This window comes from Perissodus microlepis, chromosome 20 (genome assembly GCF_051167445.1).
Source record: "Perissodus microlepis isolate ML-2025 ecotype Zambia chromosome 20, ASM5116744v1, whole genome shotgun sequence".
NCBI classification, from domain to species: Eukaryota; Metazoa; Chordata; class Actinopteri; order Cichliformes; family Cichlidae; genus Perissodus; species Perissodus microlepis.
In genome coordinates, this window is record NC_140480.1 from 28,133,025 (window position 1) to 28,152,563 (window position 19,539).

The 19,539-nt window shown below is 40.0% G+C and overlaps 1 protein-coding gene and 1 long non-coding RNA gene across 3 annotated transcripts; one reads left to right on the plus strand and one right to left on the minus strand.

The window, feature by feature from the left end:
• The first annotated feature begins 709 nt into the window (after nt 1–709).
• Nucleotides 710–2,708, plus strand: LOC146364777 (uncharacterized). Its single transcript, XR_014798837.1, has 2 exons — nt 710–1,029; nt 2,070–2,708. It is a non-coding gene; the product is annotated as an uncharacterized LOC146364777 (long non-coding RNA).
• Nucleotides 2,709–5,880: 3,172 nt separating this feature from the next.
• pan2 (poly(A) specific ribonuclease subunit PAN2) lies at nt 5,881–19,539 on the minus strand. Of its 2 annotated transcripts, none has more exons than XM_084917640.1 (26): nt 19,430–19,539; nt 18,419–18,724; nt 18,166–18,335; nt 17,767–17,887; nt 17,578–17,655; nt 17,221–17,491; nt 16,004–16,349; nt 14,862–14,958; nt 14,574–14,693; nt 14,324–14,443; nt 14,102–14,230; nt 13,753–13,952; nt 13,024–13,172; nt 12,584–12,690; nt 12,393–12,491; nt 12,216–12,298; nt 11,550–11,694; nt 10,113–10,250; nt 9,961–10,020; nt 9,781–9,871; nt 9,548–9,705; nt 8,165–8,308; nt 7,910–8,089; nt 7,696–7,789; nt 6,913–7,104; nt 5,881–6,784 (listed from the first exon to the last, which is right to left on the minus strand). In XM_084917640.1, exons 2-26 carry the CDS (start codon nt 18,704–18,706, stop codon nt 6,750–6,752), a joined length of 3,615 nt encoding a protein of 1,204 aa, XP_084773766.1. In that variant the 5' UTR covers nt 18,707–18,724; nt 19,430–19,539; the 3' UTR covers nt 5,881–6,749. The 2 variants fall into 2 exon arrangements, with proteins under 2 accessions (XP_084773766.1, XP_084773765.1); XM_084917639.1 differs by having other exon boundaries at nt 6,901–7,104.

The following is a 19,539-nucleotide window of genomic DNA, read 5'->3' on the forward strand; positions in this document are numbered from 1 at the left end:
TGAAGCAGATTTTCATTGTCTTTTCCCTCTATCTCTTTTCTCCTTTTTCTTTCCCTCTCCTTCTGTTAACTTTCTTCTGAACTTTTCTTCTTTTTTTTCTTTCCCGTCCACGAGTCCAGTCTGGCCTGATTACAATAACTTAGAATAAAAATAACTAATAAAGATCAAATAAACTATGACAATCAAGTGGACCAGTATAGCAAAAGGCCCACTTGGGAAAGTAAATCTGTTGGGCATTTTTCTTGGCCTTCAGACAATAATTCTGATTGCTACAGTGCCAGACAGGACACACACACAAAAAAAAAGACTATGACATTAGAGGTTTTGTGCTTTGAAGTGATTGGTTACATGTCAATGGAACAGCCTTTGAGCTTTAAGTTATCTGATGTGATGCCATCACAAGCTTTTCTTTTGATGTGTGTTGATTGGAAGTATTGCAAAATAGTTGATTATATAATTATAAAATAATAATTGTCCAGAAATAGGCTTTTAAAGGCTTTTATTTTTTTAGTATATGCTGAATTAACAGTATAAGAGCCTCTCTACCAGAGTATTACTAAAATATAAAGCAAAATAAAACGTTTAAAGGAAAACATAAGGTTTAATAAATGCTTGTCAAAACAAAAAACCTAACCAAAGTAGAAGACGACTGTTTAGCAGAAAAAAAGGTCAGGAACAGCGCCTCCTGGTGGCAAAGCAGCAGCTCATCAACTCTCAGAGCCATAGGCCAACGGCGTACGACCACATACAGCAACGAGTCAACACAGGGTTAAAGAAGTTCAGAGACTTCATCCCCGTCGTTAGCACGACCCAAAATTGAGTTCTGCAGCGTCTTCAGAGCTTCTCCACCGTCACGCTCCACGAATGCATATTTTCTTCCTCTCTGTTTAACTTTTACCGTCTTACCTCTGTGAATTCATCCCCTGCAGATACGAGGAGGGCGGGGGGAGGAGGGCGACCTTCGACTGGCCTGCTGCCTTGTTATGGGTACAGTCTGCTGGAGGAGGCCAGAGCAGATATCCGCAACCTGTGAGTATGAATGGGAATCAATGAAATGGTAGTGATTCAGATTCCTTATGCTGGCTCACCAGCATCACTATATTACTCTGGTTCTTGGCTAGCTTAGCGTTAGCATGCTGTCTGTGCAGGTGCTTACAAAGAGCCGAAGTTGTGTTAGCAGCATAATGCAGCTGTTTTTGTCCAGGATGCACGAGCGCAAAACCCGATAAGCTGGATCGATGGGCAAGCAGAATAACGATTCCAAACAGTCGGACTACTGGGAACCAGTTCTGTACAAGAACCAGTTCTTAATTTCTATCCTTACCTATGAGTCATACTGAGCTTATTTAAGGATATCATTAAAGGTAGCATTTTACGTCAGTTATTGAAACTACTCACAAATATTTATCGTGTCTCCTGAGCTCTGATCGGCACTGAAACAGGAAGATAATCTCCACAGAGTTTTCTCATGAGGATTTATAAATGACACTGAGAACACAGTTTTTGTAGTTTTGCCTCTTTATTCACGCTGTGAGTGAAGTGCAGACTCCCAGTTTTAACGGGAGGGGTTTAAATAAGGTTGTGACACACACAGTCCCTCATTTTCAGAGGCTCAGGAGCAGTGGTGGTCCTAGCCTGTTTGGCGCCCTGGGCGAAGACTCCCTCTGGCGCCATCGGGTGAGGAAGCTGAAATGTCACAGATTCTGATGCATCGGGTCCACGCTTTGTGTTTATGTCTTTGTGTGGAATCTGTTTATCTGCTCTCATGTGCTATTTTGACTGTTGGTGGTTGTTGAAATGAAAGCTTTAACCTGAGATTCTGCCGTTTCTGGCAAAATACATTTATATTTAAAAATCGATTCAGGATTTTAATGAATCAATATCGAGTTATTAAAGCTAGAATCTATTTTAAGCGGAAAATCGATAATTGAAACCCAGCCCTACACCTGAGCTTTACCATGAGTCCTTACCTAGAGGCCTCCAGGTGTTGGCCTCCAGGTGTTGGCCTCCAGGTGTTGGCCTCCAGGTGTTGGCAGGCTATGCTAACAGGACCGTCCTTTCCCCAACAGAATCCGGTTCACAGTGATGAGCAAGCCTCCAGAGGAAGAGGAGCAGGAGAGGGAGTGTGAGGATGTGGGGGTGGCCTCCCTGAGAATCCCTGACATCCTTTAGAAACGGCGAGACATGACGGAGGAGCGTTTGAACGGTCAGCACGCACCGAAAAGATAACTACTTACTGATCAATCGGTAATCTGTGGCTGGTTTAAAAGAAGCTGCAGCAGGTGTTTGTGTAGTCTCAGCCGTGTTTCAGCTTTTAGTTCATGCTTAACATCAGGAGCTTGTCATCAGTGATGTGAGTAAACAAAGGTCAGCGATTAGCTAATGAACCTTCTAACGATGGCGTCAGTGAGCAAACAGACATCAGGTGCACCTGAATGCCGTGTGTGTGTTTTAAACCTGTGAATAAAGAGGACTGTTCTGAAGTCTGGTGTGAGTCTGTGGCTCTGTAAATATAATTTATCGTTCGTTCTGAGTTTCAGCAGCTTCACACTCTTCTGCAGTTTTGCTGTTTGTGCGTGGGAAATAAAACGTGCCTTAAATTTTATCTTTCCTGTACAAACATTTATATTTTGTGCTCTAACAAAGAGAACATGTGTCTGCAAGTGTGGCTTAGAAATAAATAAATAAATCATCATGTTTCTATTTTTGTCACTGGCTGTCATTTATGGATTTCAAATATTATTATTGTTATTTTATTTTTGTGTTCACAAGTTTCCCTGTACTCACACAGGGCGTGTGAGGGTGTGTACGACGTTGAAAAAATCAACTCACTCACAAAACGGTGTCTAATTTATACTATATTAGGGGAAAAAAGACAGTTTGGAAATTTATGACAAATATCTGTAAAATTCTTTTGGAAAGTCTAAACATTTTAAGTCAAGGAGTAAGATCTATGTATTTTATTTTCAAGGTTATAATGGAAAAATGTAGACATTTGAACTGCTAGTAGAAATAATTAGTAAATATAGTTTTATAGAACACCCACAAATTAAGGCTGACAACAAGCTACAAGCTCATCTGCTGCTCACTGCGAGAATAGTGTGCAGGGACCATCTACAAAGTGCAACACCCAAATATGTAAAACATGCAAATTCAGCAATAACCATGGTGCCTTGTAGTGTTACCACTGCACTGGCACATGGCACTTATGGGAAATATTTATGGAGTCAGTTCCTTAAATTTGGTAATGGCACTTCCAAGTAGATATCTATTAACTGTCCCCATATTCTCTGTAGCACATTATGGTAAATTCAAATTAAAAAGCCAGAGAAAAGTGGCTCATAAGGAAATACTAAATAAGATGTTCACGGCATGTAGCAGGAAGTTAACTTATTTAATCATTTTCCTAATAAAAACAAAAAAATACCCCAAATTATCCAGAAGCACATTATTTTTCCTTGGCAGTACAATCAACGGGAATATGTAATGAGACTTTTGGGAAATGACAGTATTTAAGGGAATGAGTAATTTATAACAATCTTTTTCCTCTGTTGCATTTTGTAGATGGTCCCTGCACAGCAGTCTCACAGCCAGCTGCACACATAGACCAGTGCTGTTAGTTCAGCGGGGAGAGGGAGGGGGGTTTTCGGACTAAAAAGTCTGAATTTTACCTCACTTTCCTTAGCCCGGCCCATGGCTTCAGCTGCAACATAAAAATGACTGGGGAATTTCAAGACGTACATCATAGACCTTTCTTATGCTACAAACCGCAGGTCCTTTTAAAAGATGCCAAACGGCTCTTAAAGAATAAGGAAATTTTGAGAAAATGTCCTACAATCCTTTGGAATTCAATAAATCCATATTTTAAAACACCCCTGTGGAAACGTTAAGAGTTCACAGATTGTCCAGCAGGGGGCACCGTTACATTTAAATGTGATTTAGAGCGCTTCACCAATCAGAAGGGAGTTTTTCCAAGCAGGTCGCTGCTGGGATCTGATCAACGCCTGACTGGGTCTCCTGGGTCAGGCCATGTAATGTTTAAAAACCTGCCCTTGTTCAAGAGATGTTTTATCTACAATTATAGCAATCTATAATTTTTTTCTTTTCCTTTTTAATGACATCGGACCCATGATTTTATACGAGCGATCTTTATGACGCACATTTCCACGAAATTAAAGTTAAGCTATATATGTCTAAGTAAGTGACTCGCGGTCGTCTTTAAAGCTCCAGAAGCCACTTATCAGTAAAATTATTCTTGGTTTGGGTGGTGCTCCTTCCCCGTGTTTTGTTTGTTTTGGAGGTAGTCAGTTTAGTATAAAGACTTTATGGTTATTTTCTTTTAACCAGTTAAACCCTGCCCACTGCTCACATTTAGAGCAGTCTACAGACTCAACTTTTGATTCACAGAGATTAAGCCTATATACACCAGCCTCATTATGTAATACTTTGGACATGTTTAATACATGCATTCAATTCTCAAAGTACATGTGACGGTAAATAAAGAATAAAATGTCTTTTCAATGCTGCAGCAAGAGTACTGACAGGGACTAGAAAGAGAGAGCATATTTCTCCTATATTGGCTTCCGTTCATTGGCTCCCTGTTAAATCCAGAATTGGATTCAAAATCCTGCTCCTCACATACAAGGTCTTAAATAATCAGGCCCCATCTTATGTTAATGACCTTGCAGTACCATATCACCCCATTAGAGCACTTCGCTCTTGCCCTGCAGGCTTACTTGTTGTTCCTAGAGTATTTAAAAGTAGAATGGGAAGCAGAGCCTTCAGTCTTCAGGCCCCTCTTCTGTGGAACCAGCTTCCAACTTGGATTCAGGAGACAGACACTATTTCTACTTTTAAGATTAGGCTTCAAACTTTCCTTTTTTGCTAAAGCATATAATTAGGGCTGGACCAGGTGACCCTGAATCCTCCTATAGTTATGCTGCAATAGATGTAGGCTGCTGGGGGATTCCCATGATGCACGAGTATTTCTTTTTCAGTCACCTTTCTCACTCACTACATGTTTATACACCTCTTTGCACTGAATCACACTTGTTATTCATATCTGGCTCTCTCTCTCCCCCAACTGGTCGCGGTCGCGAGCCTGGTTCTGCCAGAGGGTTCTTCCTGTTAAAAGGGAGCTTTTCCTTCCCACTGTTGGAAAAGCTCATAGGGGGTCATATGATTGTTGGGTTTTTCTCTGTATGCATTACTGTAGGGTCTACCTTACAATATAAAGCGCCTTGAGGTGACTGTTGTTGTGATTTGGCACTGAAAAAATAAAATAGAATTGAATTTAATGTAACAGCAAAAACAATCTACAAATCAGTTTTCCAGTAACTGCTGTTAAAATATTTGATGCTTCCAGGTCTTGGTTTGTTTAAAAAACGAGAAGTTTAGAGGGAAGATGTTTCTGTAGTAGATCAGCTAACACAACACACGTCTGAAACTTGAAAAGGAGTCCAACCAGACAGGGTACCCTTTTTGTTTTTTTCTGCATGAGGGAACAAAGGCAATGAAACTTCACTTTATTTAAATCACAGCTAATTCTGACAATTCCAGACAAAAAGCTGGAGGGGCCAGATGTGATGTAATGTAGTTTTAGCTTATTGGTATTGACTAACTTCAGTGATCCATTGTGTTTGGAAATGCTCTCTGGTCACAGTTGCATTTGAATACATTTTTTCATACTTTAGCAGAACAAACTGTACTAAAACAGGAAAAAAAATAGTTCTGCATTGAGATTTGTAAGAAATCATTTAAATTATTTTCCAGAAGTTACCTGGAAAATTAACAATGATAGCAGATTTCACAGAAGGATAGGGAAAAGACCAAACTAAAGTCATTGTTAGATGTAAATAGATTTCTCTGAACAGTCACAGAGTTTGGGTTATTCGATTTTAATCAAGATTGACAAGTATTCATGTACCGTAATTCCCGGACTACAGAGCGCACCTGATTAAAAGCCGCATCCTCTAATTTTAGAAAGAAAATCAATTTCGTACTTGTACAGGCCGCACCGGATTTTAAGCCGTATGTGTTTCACTTGTAATATGAGATATTTACACAGAAATATTACATGTGAGGATTTTTAAAGTTGAATTTAATCCGTAAGGTAACATAAACGTTATCGTAACATACAAAAATACATACTGCAAATGCTTTTTTTTCCCTCAAACAGCGCCTGTAACACGGCTACCTTTAAATATACATACGTATCAGTAACACACAAATTACGTTGCTTATGGTTTTTTTACGGAACAGTGCACAAACAACATTACAACGTCTCTTAACAACCGGTAAAAATATATACCGTATATATACACTACTTATCAATTTTATTGGTCTACTGTTACCAGGCAAAATGTTTTTGGCCGCATGAAAAAAAAATGCATTAGCCGCACGTCAGTATAAGCCGCAGTGTTCACAGTGTGGGGAAAAAGTAGCGGCTTATGACCCGAAAACTACGGTACATTTCCCACTTCCTGGTATAAAAAAAAAAAGCATCTTACACGCTCAGGATGCGTTCATTTACAGCAACAAAAATCTTTTTTATTTAATGTTTCAAAAAGATTAAAATACAAACCAATTTTTTCTGAAAACCTTTGACCTAAAAAGCCCAAATTTATTCATGACTAAAAATGATCAGTCACTAGACATACCTGCATGAAAACTGTACACAAAGAAAACGAGTATAAAATGTGACACATCTGAAGAAAATAAGCAAGAGAATCTCCCGGTCACGGTGTTGCTCACAGCCCCATCACAGAGGGAAACACAGCAGCACCTGTGGAAGGAAGGAGAGTGCATTCAATCCATTCACAATGTCTCTCATTAACCCCTGTCATCTAAACTCACACGACGTCAAAATCAGTCTGCGTCTACTTCAGCGCAGTCTCGTACTTTTTGGGCTACCTTGACCATCTCCTGTGTCCGATTCCGGGACTTTCCAGTCCAGTTGGCGCCCTTTTTCATAGAGTCCCTTGAGGACCTTCCTCACTTCATCATTCCCGCTGCCATGACTCAGCTCCAGGTACTTCCTGTACAGCTGCAGGGCAGTGCGTGCATCCTCTATGCTGTCATGGGTTTCCCCCTGGATGTTGAGGTCTGTGGACATCAAGAAGAAAACAATCAGAAATGACTTAAGGTAAACTGTTATCTTCAGATTTCAGAAGAGAATTACATTTATTGATAACAAGTGAAATAAAATGATTATCTTTATACATTTTTAACTGTTTCAGCTTGAAATGTGTCTATAACCTTGACAGAAAGGTCTCCGACACTCATCAGTGTACTGTAATCTGCTACCATCTGGGATTTTTTTACACTGCGTGTATGTTGGAAGTTGTGATTTTATTTATTAATTTATTTATTTTTTGATTGGTTGGTTTAAGACTTCAAGATTTAAAGGAAAACTCACACATATTTGAATTAGTTAATTTAATTAAATAAAAAGTACAGGATTATTTTTTGAGGCATTCATCTATATGTCTGAAGATCATTGAATGCAAAGACTTTAATGCTGTATATAGACGTGAGTTGCAGGTAAGGCTCATGGGCTTCTGTAGAAAATGCTACTGTCAGCTGCTCCCTTGCACCATGGCATCGCCAAATGTGTTCACTACTAACCTTTGTTTTTTGTACATTTTTTGATTTGTTTGTTTTTACAGTAAGCTCTATATTTTAACATTGACTTACCGAGAAAATACCAGGCAAGAAATCTAAGAGAAATCATCCTCTTGCGGGGCAAATGGAAGAGATGGACAGTATCAACAACTTGATCTTTTGGAACCTTAAAAAACAAAAGAAAAACCTTAAAAATCACATCTAATCACTCTAAGAGTTGTGAGGTGACTGAATTTGACTTTACTGAGCTCTAAATTATACACACTAGTTTATAGAAACAACATACCAATAAGTTGATGACACGAAAGTCTTTCTGTAGGCCGTGACCTACAAAGCGAACTCCTGTGTCAATGAGGAAGCGCAACTTTAGGTAGGTTGACTTCAGAGTGGTCAGATGCTTAGAGGATATTTTGGCATCCAGGTCTCCAGGTTTGATGCCAGAGTATTGTGTCAAATAGTCGACCACCTGGAAGAACAAATTGACCAGTTAGCGGGTGGATCCTTTAAACATTATATACTCATACTCTCTGTAGCTTCTCACCTGCTCCTGAGTGGAGATGTAGTCATCGATGAAGGGGACCCCCTCGTTGGGCCCCTGACCCCTCACACAGGTGATCCTGGCCACAGACATCTGACTGGGCTTAATGGTTGATTTGGTGCCATCACTGCGTAGCTCTGCTTCTTCCTGCAGACGCACACATTAAAGAGTTGAGTTTGTTTAATAACAACAAGATTACTTTAAAAAGACTCCAGGTTGCCAGTGGACTCGAACCCAGGACCTTTTCACGATAATACATCAGCTTTTTACAGCTTATGGGTAAAAAGCATTCCATTTAACACAGTCTAACCTAGGAGAGCACAGATTACTAACCTTATTAACTGGACACCTGGATTAGTTTCATGAGTTAACCATTATGACCAGTCTGTTGTGACAAAGAGCTCCCTGTAAATTTCTATAATATTTTTTTATCATGAAAGATTATGTCTTCCCACCTTCTTCTTCAATTGGCAGGCTTCAGGGGTCACCTCCATCTCACCCTACCCATAACACCCACCATGTCTTCCTTCACTACATCCATAAACCACCTCTGTGGCCTTCCTCTTTTCCACCAGGCTGTCCAATATATCCACCATCCCTCCTCTGCACATGTCCAAACCACCTCAGTCTTGGCTGTCTAACTTTGTCGTGGCTGAGCAGCCCCTCTGATGAACTCATTTCTAATCCTATTATTTCTGTAACACTTTTTCCTCATAACCAGGTCATCAGCTACAGGTAATACTTAATATTTAGTGTTATAGATTTCAACCTGGAAGCTATTTTTTTTTTAGTTATTTGGTTTAACATAAGAAGATACAAATCATAATCAGATCATGATTAAAAAGGGCCTGATGTCTCCAGCTCGCTGTAAATTTCCATGTCATGGAGATTTGTGTAGACTTTATTGTCAGTTTTTTGCAGGTAAACAACTCCAAACAAAAACTTCAAAGAGTACACTGCGCTTTGAAGTCACACTGCTACAGGAAAAGCAGAAGTGGTTTAATCCCATGGATTCCTCTTTATTATCAAAGTGTTTACACTAACCGCAAAACAATGTGACAAATATCTGGCAATTTCACTCCTTTGAAATCCCACACAATATATTATTTTCAGTTTCAAGTTAACACCAGTGCATTATGGTTAGAATAGTTCTCCTTTAAGATGGGGAATGTTGTAGTGGAGTGGGTGGATAAAACTTGAATGGGTTTTGAATTAAATTCATCCAAAATCAGAAAAAAAATTCAAAGCCACACAAAGCAGAAGTATGTGGAATGAAGAGGAAGGATCTTTTAATACGGTAAAGCAAGCAACGACAACCCGATTAATGTGGTTACAAGTGTTTTACAGGGTAATGTATTCACACAGTGGTATTGTGGTTAGAGTTACCTGATTGAGTGTTACAAACTCAGCGTCCAGCCCCACCAGATCACCAGCCTGCGGCATCTCACTGACCATGAGAGGGATAAAAGTGGCATGTGTCTTCCTCTGCTTCCGAGCCAGTGACGCCTCTGTGAGCAGCACGCTAGCATCTATGGGATTTTTAACTGAGGCAAACAGCAGAGCATGAGCAGTTAGATCAATAAAAAGAAAACCTTCAGATTTATTATGCTGAAACTTACTGCGGAGGTCGTATTTGGTGTGGTAGTTTCTCTTAGCGTAATACAGAATGGCTGGCACTTTCCAGCTCACATCAAACTGTGCAGCCTCAGTCTGAAAACAAAAACAATAAATCAATAGATAAAATAATAAATAGCTTTAGGTGACTGCACACATTTACATTAGCAAAAATAAATCCTTACTTTATCAATCGGTTCAATGAGGAAGTCATTGAAAAGGTACCACTGCTGGTGTGTGACTCCCTGAAATAATAAAATCATTTTAAATGTTAAAAATGTAACTTTTCAAAGTGAGTTTATCTCAGACTGTAATTTCTTATCTGAGACTAACGCACCTCTTTTCTTTGATGGTAGGTCTCACCCACTTTAATGTGTGCAACCAGATTACCACCCGTGCGAGCATCCAGGATGTGCGGCACCGTGACCACCAAGTCATACAGAGAAGCTCCCTCCGCCTCTTCAGCAGCACTTAACTAGTAACAGATAAAGTACAAGATAAAGAGAAGATAAACTGTTTTTTAACCACATGCTGTTACAGCAGCCAAAACAGTACACCCAATTTAAGATAAATAACTGTTAAAATAGAATATCTCAGTAACTCAACCTCTAATCTGACAAACTGAAATGGACTATTAAATTTAAAAAAATTTAAAAAAGGAGCACAAATGAACAGAAAAAAAGTGAAGTAAAATAAATACAGGGGTTAGAGATCTAAAACTCTTAAGTTAAAGACAATAATGGTTTAAAATGATCTAAAAATTGAAATAAAATATAGTTAAATGCTATATATAAAAAATAATAATATGGCAGCAGGTTATTCCAGAGATTTTCCCAACTAATACTCTCCAGTTACTCCTGAAGTTCCCAGATGGGAGAGCAGGCCGGATGAGATATATAATGTTTTCAGTGGTTTCTGAGACATCCCGGACTACACCCATTCACCTCAACTAAGTCTTTTGGTAATAACCATAGGTGACTTGGAGGTGCTTATACCAGCAGTTTCCCACTTGACTGCAAACCACACCAGTACATGCTAACAGTCTCACTCAGATGAAGCCCGCAGAACCAAAAAAGGGATGCTATTCTGAGCTTCCCAAAGCAGATACCCACCCCAGCTACATCTGCACTAATTCAGGTTTCTTCCACACCAGTGAGGGAACATTCCACATCCCAATGAACAGACAGTGATGCTTCAAGTCAGCATATCCAAGCCCCTGTCTTTTCTTGATACCCAGGTCACACTGCACCTGAGCCCAGCATCTCTCCCTGCATGTGGTGGGTCCATAGAGGGGCAGATCTGTTTACAGGTTTTGCCCCACTTAGTGTCCGGCAATGGGGATTTTCTACATCTCTCTTAGTCTCTTATTCCTGCCCTGAAAGCAGTTAGCCTTGGAACATGAAACAGATCCCTGGATCAAAGGGATGTGCAAATCCCTCTCTCATCAATAACCCCTGTCAGTTTGTCAGGGGTTATAAAAAAAAAACTATATAAAAAGTTACATAATATATAATATAATAAAGTGTGTGTATACAGTAAAACAAAATAAGAGATATAAATTTAACAAAGAAAGAATAAAGATGTCTTACTAAATGTAATGGGGGAAAAAGTGCAGCAAATGTCATATAAAATTAAAGTTGCTCAATAAAACAATGTCTAAGTGTGGCCAGCAGGTTTACTGCTCAGGGATACTGCAGTGAGTGGACAGGGAGGAAAATTACAGACTGAAATTATTTCAAATTATTGTTAGCTCAAGAAGCTCTAAAGGCCTCACCTCCTCGGTCTCAGACCACCTGCTGATCTCTAGTCCTTGACTTTTGCTGATGGACATCTTGAGAGTGGCGGGGATCCAGATGTGCCGCAGATCCTCTGTGCGAGTGTCAAAGGTGATGCCCTCCATACCGCAAATCTCCTCCCCACTGCACAAAGTTTAAAGTGTAAAGTTCAACAACATATTTAATCACAATCTAAGATAAAGAAGTGCAATTTCAACAGCACATTTCAGTTTTTCTACATGATCAATGTAGAAAATTACAGAAAAAGATCTGATAGCTCAGTGCAAAAAGACTGTCCCATATTTGATGTTTCTTTTTTTCCAACTGAAACTTTTCTGTCATTTAATTGTTTATCCAATCCTCACTACTTTGGTGTAGTATGAATGGACACAGGGGAAGGTCTTTATCGGGAGGAAAAGCTATAACACAACAAACACAGTTAAAAGTCCAATAATTTATGCCTACCTTCATTTTTCCAAAGTTGTCTACTGGACCAGATTGGAGTCTTTGTCAAGCTCATTCTGGCCCAACTAAGGCCTCCAAACCTTATGTTTGACACCCCTAAGGCTTCTCAAAGTGCTCCTTCCAATGTACAGCTGTGTGTGTGTGTGTGTGTGTCTGCGTGACTATTTCTTTAAAATGAAAAGGGGTCTTACTCTACTTACTCTAAGCACCACTCAGTGGGCATGGGAGGTGGTTCTTTAGGTTTTGCTGGTTCCTCTTTCTGCTTGGCTTTATTGAAAGCATACTATAAAAAACATTCATGTAATTAATAACAAGTTGAAGAAGACCATCTTGGTTTTAATTTTTATCTTTTTAATGACAGAATCAATGTTGCTTACCTCGGCCTGAACCTTCCAGAATTCAGCCTCTTTAGCACTGTTCACCTCACAGTTTATCACCAAAACATCTGGTAGACATCGAATGTTTCGCGTCTGCACCTACAGTGTAACACAAACACACTATCACTCTGCAGCACGGCTAACAATCTGTTATGTATTGACAATATGAGTGAATAAAAGCTGTAACTCACTGTGGGCTGATACTTCTCACAGTTTTCACACCATGCCTGAGTGCTCTGCTCCAGGCAGATGCTTTTCTTCAGGATCTCAGCAAAGTCATACTCCTTTATTGTTTTTTCTGAAAAATATCAGAGTCAAATGAATATACTGGTAACAGATATAGCCTACTGCTCACTCAACATTAAAACTACCCATCTGTAATGGAGGACATTCAAATATTTAAAGCTACAAATACAGAACAATAAAATATAGTAGCTCTGGAAAAGGATATACAGACGAAGATAATTAAATTTCTAAATACAGGATTAAAAAAACAGATATTGGAAACTGATAAGATAAAATTATCATTATTATTATTATTTTTAAATGTAAGCAGATGATATATATACACGTGCAAGAAAGAGGAGATATTATGAGTGTGAAATGCACACCTCAGTGCTCTCAAACTGACCTTGAGTGTTCTGCTCGGGGTAATGCATGGTGAAGAGCAGCGTGAGGGAGGAGCGGACCGTTTCTTTGCCACAGCGACACAAACTACTGTTCTCAACTTCACAACCAAACAGCTTTCCAATGACAGACTCACCAGAGGAGCCCAGAGAACTGCAACACAAACACAGAGCACTCACATTTGTTACGCAGATGTTATCTTTTAAACGGTTTCTACTTTTATAAACAAACTTAATAAGACTGGAAATATGTTCAGTAAGACTGCAGGGCTTACTAGACTCACAGAGCAGTTTTTGCTCTGTGAGAGGTACAAGTTCCTGTCAGGGTACCCGTCTGATCTTTTATACAGTCTCACGTAACAATAAACTGGACGTTAAATAAATCCAGGTGATATGAGGTGTTTTGTAATGTTACTGTCACTTCATTGTTAGATGTATGTAATTATGTCTGTAATTGTGATGCCTTTTTTGATGTGGTTGTCTTTATCGAACAATCACCACACACAGAAAGAGAATTTCTCAAAGGATAATGACAACATAACAATTGAACTATTTCCAAGCATTGGTCCCCAGGCACAACACCCATATGTGTGTGCTTTGGCCAAGGCCACAGTGACGGGAAGTGTAAAGTAACCATGTTAAGGATGGAAGAAACACCAGCTCCAGAGGAAACCCACAGACCCAGGACTCTTTCTCTAAGCAGCCTAGAACACATCCAGACTGATGTATTATACCTGCTGCTAGCACCTCTGTAGGCTTGCGGACCCTCCTGCTCCTGTGTCTCCTGGTGAAGCTGGGTGAGGATAAAACGATTCCAACTTTGGATTAAGCGACCAAGCCTAGCCTTCCCCGTTTGCTCGTCCGAGTCTGAGAGGATCAGGCCCAACGCCGAGGCTTCAGGGATGGTTCGAAACGCTCTGAGGAAGTTACTGGCCTTGAGGAAGATGATAGGAGATGGTACTTTGGGAAAGCTACATAATAAATTATTGTCCAGTTGCAAAGAAATGCAGATTCAATTTAAGGGTTCTGTATTTCCCAAGAGGCTGAATCGTTATTTCAGAGAAATGAATGGAAAAAACTTACCTGACATGGATCTCCTCGTGACAAATCTAACATGTGAAAGAGGAAGCCGAGCTCACAGGCCAAACAAAACTCTTTCTGGCACAAATGATTCTGAACAAGGCACCGAATCGGCTCCAGGAAATATAACACCTAAGACAAAAAAACCAGAGAGCAACTCTTGATGATGTCTCATATCAAAAAATAAATTTTTACCAAACACATTGTAAATCTTCAGTCTCTTACCTGGATCATGCAGTTACAGTAGGCATTGGGAATGTGTGGCTCCAGGCCAGCAAACAAGGTCCTGTTGTAATGTTTGAAGTCAAAGTCCTCCAATCCAAGTTTAGAGTATTTAATTGTGACCTGAAGCAGAACAAAGACATCTTCATCACGTGTTTTGGAAATCTAAATTTACAGTAAAACTTTATAGATTGTGATACGTCAACGATAAATCTCATCTCTATATGAGAACGAGAATGAAATAAAGTCCAACCTTTCTATACTTTTTGGGCACCATGTAAAGATGTGGCTCTTCATCACGTCCTATTGGTGACTCAGGGACCTGGTTGTAATTATCATAATCAGGCTCCACATCTTTAATTTTATAAGGAACCTGAAACCAAAACAGGGACCACAAAAAAAAGTTACATTTTGTTGAAAACCATGTGTTTAACTGGTTTTCAGCCTTAAAATAGAAAAATTGTTAGGATTTTGTGAAGAAGGACAATTAAAAATCTTTTTTTTCCCCATTTAAATTAACATAACCAAGTTCTTCACATGCCTGGTTCCTGGGGCGGGTACGAGGATTTGCTGCGTAACCAATGAAGCCAACAGTTTTCATAGTGCGGAGGATTTCTGGGTCCACCGGAGGGGCTCGTCTGTTTAAAACAAAAACCAAAAAAAAAACCCACACGTTTTAGATTGTAAAGCAGTTAAGGGGAAAAGGGGGAAGGGGCAGCTACAAGCCATGCTTCTCATTCTGAAGTGCCTTTAATAGTGAAACAGGACTAAATTAATATATTCGTTCAAAAAAAAAAAAAAAAAAAAAAAAACTGCATCACAAACTTTACAAAATCTGAACACGAAAAAAACTCCAACCAATTTCAAGCCATAGTTTAAATGTTTTAATTAGTGTCATAAAATATGGCGTGTCTCTGTCCCTTCACATAAAGTGTGTAATATATGGCTTCAAATACAGATGTCATAATTTCCATAGGTAATGTTATCAACTATGACTGCAGAGAAGAGAAATTAACCACTTCCAGATTGTCAAGTAATATGTTTATGGTATGAACAGTTATGTCATGCATGAGATCGTACATCTCCACTGATCCAGCTTCTCTTTCCTGGTTTGGTTTTACCATATAAATTCAGAAAAGCTTGAAAATGTTTGATATTTCTCCACACTGTTTAAAAACTTCTTTTTTTCTTCTTTTTTTTTGGTAAAGAAAAACGATCCTTAAAAAACTGAAGTCAACAATGCTTTACTCTGTCTCTCAATTCTTTCCAACTTCCTTATTCTGTCTGTGGCATCCAGCCCCGAGCCCACAGGTTCCTGATGAAAATGTAAATTTCTTAAAAACACGTCATAAACCTATAGTTTAATTTTCCACCGAGGCTAAATAAATTCCTGAAACAGCTGGGAACTTAAAGTCTTGGCAATAGTGTATTTTTTGGAACCACTTTCTGCCTTTGATGCATTTCTTTGTATTTTGAGAAGTGTGACAGTGTAATGTGGAGTTCGTTTGAGATAAACTATAGTGACCCTGATGAACTTTTAAAGACGAAAACAGTTTTGTTTTCTACCCGAGTTACTTTCCAGAGTGTGTGTTTCAGTTCAGTTTTTGGTGACTTATTTGTTTTTAATTTTAGTTTTTAAGTTAAGTACAACAGTTTTGTATATACTGTTAATAATTGTGTTACCTGGGGCTGGGTGTAGCCAGGGCAGTGGGCCAGTCTGACAGCAAAGGCTCAGTGCTCGTCAGCGGCATGGGGATCAGAGAGAGGGGCAGCAGGTCGTGATTCCAGTCCAGCTGAGGCAGTGTGTCCACGAGGCAGGGCAGGGCAAATTCCGTCTCCCGTGAGTAGTCGTTGAATGAAACTTCTGGAGCATCGGACCAAAGGTGCACACATCCCCCTGAATCCCCAAAGGCTAAGGCTTGTTTGCTTGTTGACACGTCAAAACTCATGAGCAACTGGCCCACTGTGTTGACGTGAAAAATATCTGCCATGTTGGCAAGGCCGGTGGGCTCACAGAACTGGCACTGACCTGGAAAAAGAGAGAATACAGGCGGTTATAGTGAAGCTAAATGTACCATCCATCCATTCTCTTGCACTTTCAATTCAGGATCACGAGGCGGCGGGGCTGGAGCATATTCCAGCTATCATAGGACGACAGGTTGTCGGACTGTTGCAGGGCCAACACAGAGAGACATACAACCATTTGCACTCACATTCACACCTATGGTCAACTGAGAATCACCAGATAACCTAATGCCACTAACTGCATGTCTTTGAACTGCAGGAGGGAGCCACAGAGAGTGCAAACTCTGGCTAGAAGGCGGATTCATACCCAGGACTAGCGCTAACCCCCACACAACCATGTTGCCCGGCTACATGTACCAGTTTTTGGAAGCATAAGAGACTGCGGTAAACTACTTATCAGATGTCAGTTTTGTTATTGACTTTCCTAATGATAATATATAAAAACTAAATGATGACTCCTATCATCAAAGTGTTCTGCTTTAGCTCTTAAAACCATACAAGACCAGAAAACTACAGTCATTGCATGAGGTCCTGTGCAACAGCTGGAAAGAGGAACAAACACATCAGGAATGCCACAACAGCTCTTGCTGGCCTCACTGTACAGCATTAAATTGAAAAAAATTGTGTACATTGCTTGTGTCATGAGCACACTCTTCTATAGCACTAAGAGCTGGACAACATACTCCAGGTGGGAAAAAGACTCAACCCCTTTTCACTTATGATACCATAGTTACAAAGAGAAAAAGATACATTTGACTGTAATGTCGAAATTTAATTCTTCTTGGTATTTCTTGGTATTTCACTTACAAACCAAGGAAACTAACAAGCAATCAGACTAAAGAACTCTAAAATTGACTAGACTCTTTAGTTCATACCTGTCTGTGAGAGGATTGCAAGCCGTGACGTGTAGGTAGGAATGAAGCGCAAGAAGAGGGGATCCACATGCACCTGAAGGGGGGTTACAGCACGCATCATGCGGAGGTCATACACCATGAGGAAACGGTCACATGCCAACCCATTCAGGCCTCGGCTGGAGAATCCACATGCAGCCAGAAGGTTTCCGTGAACATCAAAGTCTGACAAGCTGCCAGAAAATGCATCAAACTCATGCTCCATCTTAAAGGTACGCAAGTCACGAAGGGTCACCTGTTTTGAACGGAGGGTAAATGTGAGAGTCATGTAAAACAAACAAATATATTTTTTCAAAACTGATATAATCATATGAGACTTACTTTGCCAGAAGTGTGTCCACAGAAGAAGAAACGATTGGTCTGACGCATTATTGCCACTCCAGGTACCTCCACTGTGAACTGGAAGTACAACCAAAACAGCAGACAGTCAGACACTCGCTGTGAAGTGCTATGTTGTGCCAGTGGTCTATGCTTATATCAGGCTTGATAAATGCAAGCCTGATGTCTTACTTTTTGAGTTTCTTGGACTGTATTCAGGTCAACTTCAGCCACATAGTTTTGCAATCCACCCATGAGCAGCGTGTTGTTATCAGTCATGAGGAGGCTGTGCATATCAGCTCCTTCCTCCATCCTGCAAAGCACCAAAAATGGCCATTAATTCCATAACCGTAAAAATATTTTCACATCTCCGTGTCATAAACAATCAATATGAGCACAAAAACAGACAGGTGACGTAAAGGAAAAACACATCCCTATTTAAGATAGGTAGGATTCACAATAATATCTGCTGACAGTGTTTCTTCTGTATTTTTGCAGAAAACTTCACCAGGACACTTGATGTTGTATTTTCTCTAATTTCTCACCAATATTGTGCAACATATCAACAATCAATGTAAAAGTAACACTTACGGATAATCAAACATGACGAGACCTCCACGAGTGTAACATCTCAGGTTGCATTTAGAGAGGAACAGCACGCCTGTTTCCAAACTCTGAATATGTCGGATGTCATCGGCTGCGTGGACTTGGAAAGAAGAGTAGCGTGCCATTGTTGGTCCAAAGAATGATGTTACATGACCCTTAAAAGAACACAAAAAAGGAATATTACAAAGTGTAATGGCTGACGAAACGATCTGTCCTTCAATATAATTCTGGGTCTCACTCTGTGGTTTCCCATCCAGAGCATTTCCTCCTGCAGGTCAAAATGTGTTGCAGTGACAGGGATGCCAACTTCTGAAACTACACTGTGCAGCTCAGAAAAGATCCCCTCCATCAGGTGTACAGGCTCCGGGACGGTCACAGCCTGTCCCTCTGGGTATAGCTCCACACCCTGGAGTAGTTTTGGGTTTAGGTGTGGGTCCATGGAGGGTTCCAGGCCTGCATCTAGAGTTCCATGAAGGCTGGCTGAGTATTCACCCATCCCAGGGTCAAGACCGTCAAAGTTCATCATGGATTCAGTTAAATCAACCTAAAGAGAAACGCCAACGCATGTTAATAGTGACACCGGGGTCATGTTAAGGTGTTGGATTGGAACCAGTTTGTCTTTGTCTTTTTGTTGCTGGGTCTGAAGTGCTCTAATGTTAGGATGTTAGGCTTGGAGAAGGTTCTTTCGAGTTTTTCCTTTTCCAAGACGGTAGTCTTGTTTTATTTCTTTTTGGTTAAAATCTGAGGTTGTTTCTTTGACTTAACACTGACTTAATATCCCATCATACTTTTAGAGTTGGAGAAGGAATTCGGATGAGAGGTGAAACATCTTAAAAAACCTAAGAAGAAGTCCAGTAGTCCTAAAAGCAGGCGCTACTACAATGACCTGGATGACTGAGAATCTGCAAAAACATCCTGCAGCTTTGATGCTAGCTTTGACGTAGCTTTAGAGTTCGCGTTTGTAAGCTAACAGGGGAAAAAACCCGAAAGACGATTCTCTGGTATCCATTTCTAAAACATACATAGGGTAGATAATCTAAAAAGTAAAATAAAATAACTCACACACAAGAGTAGTGTCTAATTTAGCCGTGTTTGAACGCTGTTTGTGTCCTGTATCTAAATTAGCTAATGTTAGCAGCGTTGTGGCTAACCTGAATTGTTCATGCTAAACTGTACGATACCTGTAATACTAAACAGGCCCACCCATTTCTTAAACTTAAAAATATACCGATTTAAGGTCATCACCTACCTAAGCCTGAACTGCAAAGGTGTCCATGCTCACACTTCATTCACAACAACAAACACACGGACACTGGAAAACGTTTCCGGGGCACCTCTGGTGCGTTTAGGAACCGCGCT